We start from the raw sequence: 10,890 nt of genomic DNA, 5'->3' as shown, positions 1-10,890 counted from the left end.
AATATCAATTTTTAAACTTGTGTAATATCAAGTGGGGTAGGAATCACATTTGCAAAAGCTACCAATAGAGGCAGCAGAGAGCAGATTCTCTCCTCGCGGAAACATCGCGATGACACGATCCAGTCAAAACCCGGCGGAACTTCTCACGGTTCTTCTTCCTGTTATACTGATCACGTAAGTGCACATACATTTCGGCTCTTGTGTTGAAATCTTTAATTATCTAATGCATCGTTCACGTAAAGACATTATTTTAACATCCAGTCAAACATATAGACGTCCGTTCTTATTTATCTGTGGATATTTAAAGGCAAATGGGAACTAAATGTATTCTTTTAAATAAAAGAAAGTCACAAAACATGGCGGCGATGCTCGTGTTTTGCAGAGATGATTAAACTTGTATTGTATCCAGGTATGGCAGTTAGTCCAATGCTTTGGTTTGATTTGAACATTTACAGCAAATGGCGGACGACGCCGGTGGTAGAGGAGGTTTTCGCGGAGGCTTTGGCGCAGGTGGCCGCGGTCGTGGCCGTGGACGCGGCAGGGGCCGTGGAAGGGGCCGCGGCGCTCGGGGTGGCAAGTCCGAAGACAAGGAGGTGGGTTTTTTATTTGGATCAAGCCAAACTGGGTTAATTTAAAATATCGCTTATTAACAGTGACGCTCTTTTAGTGGGTTCCCGTCACCAAGCTGGGCCGCCTTGTTAAGGACATGAAGATCAAGACTTTGGAGGAAATCTATCTCTACTCTCTGCCCATCAAGGTAAGAGGACCAGCTATTTTATATAAAATATTCAGTGACTATTACTACTTGCTGAATGATTCTAGGAAACGTGGGTTTTTAAAAATTAAAGCTTTTGTGAAATGTCCCTGTTAGATGTGTGACAAAGTACCTACTGTATGTAGTTTTTACCGGTTTGTGTGTTTGGTGATAGGCCACATGACTTTTTATTTTCATATGCCACATCTGGAATGCAGTTTCAGAAAGTTATGAAGCGCTGTCACTTTAAATGTATCCTCCTGTCCTACAACTTTCCATTTGTTCAACCAGTTGCTTTTCTGTCATGACAAAATCGGTTACATCCGTCCACCCACATTTCCCATCTTCATCTTTTGTCTACATCTATCAGTTTGTCCAACGCATCTCAAATCTATTACCCCCTTTTATATTTTATATTATATTGTCTTTTCCTCCAGGTACCATATTTGGACTAAAACACATTGGGAAAAGCGAAAAATCTAAGCCTTTTTGAAATATTATTATTATTACATGATAATGAGATGTTGTTCCTGTTTGTAGGAGTCTGAGATCATTGACTTCTTCCTGGGTTCTGGTCTGAAAGACGAGGTCCTGAAGATCATGCCTGTCCAAAAGCAGACCAGGGCTGGTCAGCGCACAAGGTTCAAGGTAAACGTCAGATCTGAGTGTCTCGCGACTCATTTTGTTGAATAGTTGCCCTCTAATTTTGTCCGTCCTCATTAACAGGCCTTTGTTGCCATTGGCGACTACAACGGCCATGTTGGTCTGGGAGTGAAGTGCTCCAAGGAGGTAGCCACAGCTATCCGTGGTGCCATCATCCTGGCCAAGCTGTCCATCGTTCCAGTCAGGAGAGGTTACTGGGGTAACAAGATCGGCAAACCCCACACCGTGCCCTGCAAGGTGACAGGTCGCTGTGGCTCGGTACTGGTGCGTCTCATCCCGGCTCCCCGTGGTACTGGAATTGTGTCGGCGCCTGTGCCTAAAAAGCTGCTCATGATGGCTGGTATTGATGACTGCTACACCTCCGCCAGGGGCTGCACCGCCACGCTCGGCAACTTTGGTAAGCTTCCTCTTTAGGTTTTCTGAGTTTAATGCAGAACAAATGAGTCTTTGAGTTTCTTCATTGCTCAGCTTCACCTCTGCAATGGTGTTGCTGTTATCAGGAGAGAAAAGAACAAATACCATACGTTTTCTCTGTTCCCAAGTTACTGTGTTGAACATATTTCTTTTAGAACAGCTTTGTGCTTGTTTTGTGCATCATCCACTAATTACCTTTATCTTTTATAGCTAAGGCCACCTTTGATGCCATCTCAAAGACCTACAGCTATCTGACCCCTGATCTGTGGAAGGAAACAGTTTTCACAAAGTCTCCATACCAGGTCAGTGCAATGAATATTTTTAAATTTGATTTCTTTTTTCAAAAGTTGCATATGTATAGTTTTGGTGAAATCTTTTGTTTGTTTGTTTTTGCAGGAGTTCACTGACCATCTGGCGAAGACTCACACCAGGGTGTCTGTGCAGCGGGGTCAGCCTGTGCCAGCTCCTACCTCCTAAATGTTTTGTACAGAAGATCGTTGAATAAACGTTCTGAGATACCACTTTATGTGTTTTGAGTTTTGAATCATGTACAAGTTTCTTTTGCAATCGAAAAATAAGAATAGTGCCGCTGCTGACATTATACCTTTAACTTATTTCACTATAAGATTAAAGAATTTGCTTGGAGGTGGCAAAATAGGGATACAAATTCTGTGTTTAACCTGTTTTAATAAGTTGGGATTTATTGTTCCATTTCATGGGCAGATGTTCAGGAGCTCTTACTGAAAAGTGGCAATTTTGAGAAATTGAAGTTTATATACTTTTCAGCACTCAGTTTTTGAGGAAACTTGTGATTTAAACAGAGCATCTAGAAACTAAGCCCTGAAAGGGATACTTATGCTAAACGTGTATGGGAACCGGAAAGACTTTCTACCAAATGATTAGTTTAAAAATCACCAGACTATAATCTTAATGCATCATTAGTTCAAACTTTCAGGGCAGTTTTTAAAAAAAACATTTTATTAAGTTACCTAAAAAACTGGTGCATCTTCATTTTAAGAAGTACATATGTTCCTAGATATACTTCTGTACTGTTCATGAGGAAAAACCCAGAACTAAAGGCATTTTACTCATTTGCCACATTAACCCAAGTTGTTCAGCTGATAAGATTCACTTGGTTTGAGTTACTGGTAGATGAACTGGATTGCAACCATTTTTAGATTTTGGTATAAAATAATTCAGTGCAACTTTGAAAGTGAGCACATCGAAGGTTGTACAGACAGCTATAAAATGGTTGTTTGACACTGAATTAAATGCTACAGCAGAATTCTATATTAATTAAAAAACCGCATTTGAGTCTTGACCTCTTCAAGTAAAAAGAGTATTTTTCTGATTTTGTTTTAATATATACATATTTAAATCTCAGCAATGAAGATAGATATTTTGTATGTGAATGAACTTACTTTAGTAAATGACAAAAACACATCCACTAGAAAACAATCCCAAGCTTAAATAGTACTACAGGAAATCAGCTGAACCACTCAGATTTTTCACAACCTGGCAGCACTGGTCAAGTTAGCAGCCAGTTAACTTTAATGTTGGAAAAACAAATGTCAGGGGGATATAAAAGCACACACAAACACATTTTACTCACATAAACTTTATTTTACAATTCATACGCTGGACAGAAAGGACCGCTTTTAAGCACTTTGGGCCTTAGCTGCCATCATTCGTTCTTTTTGCTTCATTAGACACTTCCTCGCATCAGCGTAGGCCCCAAGGTCTCCATCTGAGGAAGAATTGGGCCACAATTAAAATGTGTAAGGATTCCCTGGGAGAAAAGGTAAAATCTAAACATTCTCTCATGATTTGCTTGAACTCCAAATTATGTTTTTATTTTAATTTCAAAACAAGCAACAAAAACAGGTACTTCCAGTTTTTACTCTGAAAAAAATGAAATGCATACATCTCTGCAGAACGATATAAAAATGTAATGCACAGTAAAACTGGCTTAGCTGTAATCTTGCACTAAATGTGTCCAGGTTTCAGCAGTGAGATACTTACAGCGCAACTGGAAGTTCTTAGCCACCTCATTGAACTGCTGGATTTCTTTGGCGCAGTTCTGCTGGTAGCTGTGCCCTTCTCTCTGCTGACAGGCCCTCATTCGTTCCTGGATTATCTTCAGAATTTCCTGATCCACTTTACTGTGGCGAGAAAAATGATAAACGATCAACAAGTTCACTTTCCACAACGGAGCAGAATGACACCTTTCCTTGATCCTGTTCAACACTGGACAAAAACCCAACACTTTGGAAGTATGCAAGATAATGGCAAGACACACTTGAAAACAACAGTGAGATATCACTGGTCTGTCCACAAAATGCAATGAAGTGTTAGATTTAAATTCTTCACGGCATTCCAGTAGGATCTTCTACTCAGTACGATCTGTGAACTTACTGTAGAGCTATATAGCGAGAGTAGAGCCAAAAAAAAACCATATTGATTCTTCAATAAAAAGCAGTTTATTTCTACAATATCAAATTTGTTTTCCAGATGAAAAAACACGACTTAATATATTTGGGTTTTAGAGCAAAGAAAAATATTAAACTTCAAAAACAAAACAAAAAATAGAGAATACATTTTCTTGAAAACAAAATTGCTCATTTGTGAAAAAAAAAAAAAACAAAACAGAAATGTGATTTGTTTCTGAATGAGAAAAATGACAAAACTCAGAATGAAAATAGCTTTCTTTGCCCCATTACAGTCACTCTGTTGTGGGATTTTTATTGATATACTGCATGGTGAAAATGCATAGAAACCCTGCTGATGTGCGCTAATTTTTGAAAACACTGACTATTTTTATATTAACTATTTAGAACCACATGTAGCCTCAGAGATGCAGGATGAAGACTACAATTTAACTTTGCAGATGTAGAGCCTTAAGGTTCCTTGCGTCAGGGTTATGTTTCATATTCTCACACACGGTGTTTTGCAAAAGTGTATTTACTATTACATTATTGATTCCAACTCACTAGTCTCTCCTCCACTGCATGTCAGCCTCATAGTAGCAGGTGTAGTCTCCCTCCTGGCACTCCGTCAGGTAGGGAACACGGCGAAACTTCTGGTGGTAGTATACCAGCTTATTTTTAGACCGAATGCTGTCGATTTTATCTGGATAAAGAGAGAAACAAGCTTCACGCTGAGAGAAGGAAAACCAAATGCAGGCTATGTTAGCTTGCACTGTGTCCTGTTGTTAGCCCCGTTAGCTTCTCCTACCTCTAAATGTGGTGACAGGAAGGTCCACGGCGTAATAGAAGAGTTTAGACAGAATTAGAGCTGGGTTTGGCAGCAGCGTCTGCTTATCCACGGCCGGAGTTTGTCGCGGAGGTTCGGGGTATGCTGCTTTATTATGGTCGTCTGGCATTTTGTGTCTCGTTCCGCTCAAGATTGCACAGATCCTCCAGTTCGACCTCGACAGAGTGCCTTTCGAGGTGGCGCATGCGTAGCAGACGCACCGCAATGGCGAATTAGAGGTCAACAAAATACATTTTAAAAAATCATTTAACAGCTGCGTATTTCGTGATTATCTTGGGAGAAGGATTTTGGTGAGAAATAATGTCAATAATAATAATAATAAAACTACATTTTTCTCGAATATTATATTTAAAACACCGGGGTCGAAAAATAAAGGTTGAGCTGTTGTGCATTTTAACTCCACTAGATGATGCTAGAGAGCCATAAAGATCTCAAAAGTTCCACAGTTGAACACACGAATAATTACATTTTTAACAAACATTTACATATTTTAATTATTTCATAAATAGTAGACAAATAATTAAAACGTTAAAAGTGTGTACATAATTGTTTTAGTGTTAATTTAATTATCTCATTCTTCAGTTTTGCAAAAAATTTTTTTGCAAAACTTTTTATTAGCTTAAGTAATTAGAGATTCTCAGCGGGTCTCAGACTATAATTGAAAAAAAAAGTTTTACAGTTAATGCTCTGCAGAATTAATTATTGTATTTATTCCAACTTAATTTCAGCCATCACAAACATTCATATTCCTTTGACAAGTTATTTATTTGTTGTACTCTGGCACTGTTAGGTAGATTTAAGGTATGACATTTAAAAAAATCACATGAAGGAGATTCATATGATTTTGTCTGCTGTTTAATTAGGAATATATTTCCTGACAGAGCATCTTATCAATTTTCTTATACATATTCGTACATCAAAAAGTACAAAATTCAACATTTAATTTAAATCAATGTATTCACTCTTTTGAAAAATCCCCAGTGCCCTACTTGGTGTTACTCTTGTGTGTCAACCATTTGGCTTAATTTTCTCTAAATACTACCACAGAAAATGTGGTATCTAAGCATCTCATGTCCTCTCTTACTGTACAGACTATTACCTTCAGGTTATTCTGTTGAAAGATCCTCTGATGACTCCTTTTCAGTTTTCTGATAGAGTCTAACAGGGCATAATTAAAAATGCATAGATTTCAAAAGATTCATGCTTAAATGATTTTAAACAAGGATCCTATGGTTTTTTTGGAAACAGGCCCACCGCATAGTACATCCTTCACTGTGCTTGAGGTACTTTTCTGCATATCCTTAATTCTTCAAAATATCACCTTGGTTTAACAAACAGTTGTTTCACATTTGTGATGGTAGGACACAAGAGACTTTTCCCTGAGGACTGATGATTGCCATAGGTTTGTTTTCAAAGGAAACTTTAGGAGCGAGTTGTGTTTACAGGGAAGCAATTAAACTATTTGATCATATCTGATTCAAGTCTTCTCTCAGATGACTCAGATATTAGTATCACATTGCATCTTCTAGTAGGTCTATCTTTAGCTGGTAGCATGATCATACGAATAAGTACACTCAGAGCCCCAACAAATTGTCGACATTCTAACAGCAGGTAGTTGTAGCAACAAACAAAGTCCATCTCATATTAGAGCAAAAAGTAAAGACTCATCAGGGTAAGGTAAAATATTTAATTTGTTGGCTGGGATAAATAAAGTCTAATGAAACCTTAGTTTCTTGACAGTGAAGCCCTTGTCCTCCCTCTCTCCTTTATTGGTTGTACGTTTGCTGTCGACTGGGCCTCCCAACCCACCTCAGACCTTTCACTTCACCCTTTTCGCTGTAGCTGTCTTCTCCTGTCAGGGCTTGGCAAAGATCCCCTTGTTTGAAAGAGAATATGCCTCTTGGACAGGGCCAAACACCAAGTTAGAGTGCTTAGACTGTGTATCATCTTATGTGTGACACTTGCAGCAGTCCGAGTTCCTTTTTTCTGCTCTCCTTCCCTGGATGGTTGCAAAGTCATGGTCAGTATTGGGTCACTGTTTTGCTCACTTTGGGTTATATTTTTGTCAATTTTTCATGGCTGTATCCCATTCTGTGCTTGACATGAAAGCATGTGTTTTTTTTTTTTGAATGATGGATTTAAAAGAGGACAATGTTTTTATTTGGACACATGTGGGACTTCTACAGCTAAAAAAAAAAGTCCTTACAAAATTACTTTTACTACCCAGGTAGCTCTTCTTTTATGCAAAAATATCAGAATGTGAAGAATGTTTGTGGATTAGTTCACAAACTGTTACTGGAAAAGGTTGTTTTAATGTTTCAGTGCAAATCTCACCCATGTCAATTGAATGGCGTTCATCTGCTTCTGTTCAGCGCTGTTTATGGTGTTTTTCAGTCTCATCGCAAGTTCCACGCCCCACGCCACGGGCACATGGGGTTCCTGCCCCGCAGGCGCAGCAAGAAGCACAGGGGCAGGGTCCGCACGTGGCCCAAAGACGACCCCAGCCACCCCGTCCACCTCACTGCCTTCCTGGGATATAAAGCTGGCATGACCCACACTCTGAGGGAGGTGCACCGCCCTGGCCTGAGTATGCACATATTAGAAAAACAGTGAGGTTGTTCAGCTTCTACACACAAAAAATGTAGATAGTATGTGCTGTTCTGTTATTTGAATGCCAATAATTACCATCTCTTTTCTATTCCCAGTAAATATTCCAGTTTTTTTTATGTGGCTTTCTAATTAATTTCCGTCTTCTATTGATAGATTTATTTAATTTCTTCCAACCTCAAAGATTTCCTCACATAAATTGTCAGAATACCAGTGGAAATATGCAAAAAGCTGAATATCATCTGAGAGATGGCTGCCACGTTTACGTTCAGAAATGTCTTGGTTGAGTAAAAAAAAATTTAAATTTAAATCTCTTAGGGGTTTTGGTTTTGGTTTTAACTGTAAATACATCAGAATTAATATTTGTTGTTGTTTGTTCCCTGAGAAGTTGCATTTTGATGACATGTTTCTGGCATAAATCTTGATGTGAATTTGACAAGTCATCTTGGCAGAGTTTGTAGTTCATTTAAATTTGTTGGTTTACTGGCTCAGAGTTCGCATTTGAGTAAAGTCTCATTACAATTATTGGGTTCTGAGCTTAAAAAAAAAATCCAAATACAGTTTTTATCCATTTGGGATAGTAGTTCTTTTGGTACACTTTATGTCCAAAATTCAAACTATCTAACTCAAACTTTCACTCTTAAAAAAAAAAGTAAATTAGATCCTCAAGGTTGTAATGAAAGTGGCAGCACTGGAAGACCGCTGTTATTGATAAAGGTGGAGATATTTGTCCACATTGACAAGAATACATTTGGGGGAATCAAAGTTTTAACCTAATAATACGGTACTGTACTGTCAAGCATAAGAGTGGCAGCATCTTTACTGGTAAATTGGAAAAAAAAAATTAACTGCTAAAATGTCTCAATTAATAAATTAAATTAACATAAAAAAGCCAATATTATAAGATTTATGCTGCTGATTTCAACATTCGACTGTATGTACGATAAAAATATTTTCCCTTTCTGTCTGTATTACAGAGATATCAAAGCGGGAAGAAGTTGAGGCTGTTACCATCATTGAGACCCCTCCAGTCATTGTTGTGGGAATTGTGGGTTATATTCATACGGTCCGGGGCTTGCGTACTCTGAAAACCATCTTTGCCGAGCATCTCAGTGATGAGTGCAGACGCAGATTTTATAAAAACTGGTGCGTACAATGAGTGGTTTATTTTTTAGCACCAATATTAAATTGAGAGACTAGCTGAGAAGCCGTCCATTTTTACTGAGGCCTTCTGTGTTTTAGGGCAAAGAGCAAGAAGAAGGCTTTCACCAAGTACAGCAAGAAGTGGCAGGATGAGACTGGAAAGAAACAGCTGGAGAAGGATATTAATATGATGAAGAAGTACTGTTCAGTCATCAGGGTTATTGTTCACTCTCAGGTGGGCTTAATTCACCTGCGCCACTGTGTAATGACACCTCTTCAAAAGAAGCAGGCAACAGACAGAACAGCTTGTAAATCCTTAGCATGTTGGCTCAGGCCACGACACTGAGTCTGAGGAGGAGAACTGAGGAATCTAGTTTCAAATATCAGTTTAAAAATATTTTTTCAGGGTGAATCTTGGCAGCCAATGCAGATTATTTGAAGCTTGGAAAAGTTGTCAGATCTTAAAAATGCTTTATGGAGCCTTTTTTTCTGTATAGAGCTGATAACAACATGACATGTTTTTAAATATGACTTCTAATAATTCTAATTATTGCTGTTTATTATGTCTTTCATTCCCACTTAAAGGCAACACAATTGCCTGAGACTTCAGAGCTTGATTTACTTGCCGTTCTTTTGTCGTGTCTCTAGATGCGACTGCTGCCCATAAAGCAGAAGAAGGCTCACATCATGGAGGTGCAGCTGAATGGAGGCAGAGTTGTAGATAAAGTGGACTGGGCCAAAGAGCACTTGGAGAAAGCTGTGCCCATTTCTGCAGTGTTTTACCAGGATGAGATGATTGATGTCATTGGAGTCACCAAAGGTCATGGCTTCAAAGGTAGGATCTATGCTAAAGCTTGTTGCAGTGACAGGACTGTCCATAATACACAACAAGATAGATTGGATCTGTGCTTCCTACATTAAGGAGTTACAAGTCGCTGGCACACAAAGAAGCTTCCCAGAAAGACCCACAAGGGGCTGAGAAAGGTGGCCTGCATTGGTGCCTGGCATCCTGCACGTGTGGCCTTCACCATAGCTCGGGCCGGTCAGAAAGGCTATCAGCACCGGACTGAGATCAACAAGAAGGTTAACCTGATTTTCTCAAAACTATAAATAAATGACTAGTTCAATATGATAATAAATTTCACCTCAGAAGTTTCCTAATGTGTCCTCAGATATTTCGTATTGGCAGAGGCGTTCACATCCAGGATGGAAAGGTGGTGCGAAACAGTGCCTCCACCAGCTACGACCTCAGCCAGAAAACCGTCACTCCAATGGTACTATATGGACTCAAGTCACTGCTTGTGATAACACTCATATTGAGATGAGCAAAAATCTTTAAAATCAATTCAAGAGTCAGCTCAGTTTTCTGTATTTTCTCTCTATAGGGGGGCTTTCCTCGCTACGGTGAAGTAAATAATGATTTTGTCATGGTGAAAGGCTGCGTTGTTGGTGCTAAAAAACGTGTCCTCACACTCAGAAAGGTAGGGAGACTTAGTTTTACATACAACATATCATTCAGGTATGATGTTAAACCTTTCTGATTTGAAATACTTATACACTGAACTTAAAAGTTGAAATTCAACTAAGTATGTGTGTCTTCCTGCAGTCGTTGCTCACGCTCACGTCACGCAGGGCCAAGGAGATCATTGAGCTCAAATTCATCGACACCACTTCCAAATTCGGCCATGGGCGCTTCCAAACGGCCCAAGAGAAGAGAGCTTTTATGGTGAGCGTATTAAAGCATAATTTCAATAAGTACAAAGCAAGAAGCCAGTTTATCATATGAATTTGCAATTTAAGGATGGCAAGATTTTTTTGAACATTTAACATCTCCTCTGTTCATAGGGGCCACTGAAAAAAGATCCTCTAAAGACAATGCCACAACCTCTGTTAGAGGAGGCCTGAAAGAATGGCTTCTGATAATATACTTGCAGAACAATAAATATATTTTACTTATTCACAACATGATTTTTTAGTTTGTCTTTCTTAAAATATTACCAGGAATAGATGTATGTTTTTCTATTATGTACAAGGTC

General features: G+C 38.8%; 3 protein-coding genes across 3 annotated transcripts; 2 read left to right on the top strand and 1 right to left on the bottom strand.

Moving 5' to 3' along the window:
* The first annotated feature begins 419 nt into the window (after positions 1-419).
* On the top strand, positions 420-2,352 carry rps2 (ribosomal protein S2). Its single transcript, XM_055036007.1, has 6 exons — positions 420-593; positions 668-757; positions 1,295-1,402; positions 1,481-1,814; positions 2,042-2,133; positions 2,228-2,352. Exons 1-6 carry the CDS (start codon positions 459-461, stop codon positions 2,306-2,308), a joined length of 840 nt encoding a protein of 279 aa, XP_054891982.1. The 5' UTR covers positions 420-458; the 3' UTR covers positions 2,309-2,352.
* Positions 2,353-3,433: 1,081 nt separating this feature from the next.
* On the bottom strand, positions 3,434-5,290 carry ndufb10 (NADH:ubiquinone oxidoreductase subunit B10). The gene is made up of 4 exons (XM_055036014.1): positions 5,066-5,290; positions 4,822-4,960; positions 3,854-3,993; positions 3,434-3,578 (listed from the first exon to the last, which is right to left on the bottom strand). The coding sequence occupies exons 1-4, from the start codon at positions 5,211-5,213 to the stop codon at positions 3,490-3,492; spliced, it is 516 nt and encodes a 171-aa protein (XP_054891989.1). The 5' UTR covers positions 5,214-5,290; the 3' UTR covers positions 3,434-3,489.
* Positions 5,291-6,985: 1,695 nt separating this feature from the next.
* On the top strand, positions 6,986-10,817 carry LOC129363728 (60S ribosomal protein L3-like). The gene is made up of 10 exons (XM_055035996.1): positions 6,986-7,124; positions 7,499-7,691; positions 8,689-8,857; positions 8,954-9,089; positions 9,503-9,689; positions 9,777-9,937; positions 10,027-10,128; positions 10,240-10,335; positions 10,461-10,580; positions 10,700-10,817. The coding sequence occupies exons 1-10, from the start codon at positions 7,122-7,124 to the stop codon at positions 10,757-10,759; spliced, it is 1,227 nt and encodes a 408-aa protein (XP_054891971.1). The 5' UTR covers positions 6,986-7,121; the 3' UTR covers positions 10,760-10,817.
* Positions 10,818-10,890: the final 73 nt, after the last annotated feature.

This window comes from Poeciliopsis prolifica, unplaced genomic scaffold (genome assembly GCF_027474105.1).
Source record: "Poeciliopsis prolifica strain line A6 unplaced genomic scaffold, Auburn_PproV2 SCAFFOLD010, whole genome shotgun sequence".
Classification (NCBI taxonomy): domain Eukaryota; kingdom Metazoa; phylum Chordata; class Actinopteri; order Cyprinodontiformes; family Poeciliidae; genus Poeciliopsis; species Poeciliopsis prolifica.
The sequence above is the reverse complement of the archived record's forward strand: the minus strand, read 5'-3'. Positions and strand labels throughout refer to the sequence as shown.

Excerpts from the sequence above, each read along its gene's own strand:
- LOC129363728 (XM_055035996.1), top strand. Across the intron at positions 7,692-8,688 it reads GGTGCACCGCCCTGGCCTGA|AGATATCAAAGCGGGAAGAA; the intron begins GTATGCACATAT and ends TCTGTATTACAG. Across the intron at positions 10,581-10,699 it reads AAGAGAAGAGAGCTTTTATG|GGGCCACTGAAAAAAGATCC; the intron begins GTGAGCGTATTA and ends CTCTGTTCATAG.
- rps2 (XM_055036007.1), top strand. The coding sequence starts at position 459 with ATGGCGGACGACGCCGGTGGTAGAGGAGGTTTTCGCGGAGGCTTTGGC. Across the intron at positions 594-667 it reads GCAAGTCCGAAGACAAGGAG|TGGGTTCCCGTCACCAAGCT; the intron begins GTGGGTTTTTTA and ends ACGCTCTTTTAG. Across the intron at positions 1,403-1,480 it reads GTCAGCGCACAAGGTTCAAG|GCCTTTGTTGCCATTGGCGA; the intron begins GTAAACGTCAGA and ends CCTCATTAACAG.
- ndufb10 (XM_055036014.1), bottom strand. The coding sequence starts at position 5,213 with ATGCCAGACGACCATAATAAAGCAGCATACCCCGAACCTCCGCGACAA. Across the intron at positions 4,961-5,065 it reads TCCTGTCACCACATTTAGAG|ATAAAATCGACAGCATTCGG; the intron begins GTAGGAGAAGCT and ends CTCTTTATCCAG. Across the intron at positions 3,579-3,853 it reads TAAGAACTTCCAGTTGCGCT|ATGGAGACCTTGGGGCCTAC; the intron begins GTAAGTATCTCA and ends ATTCTTCCTCAG.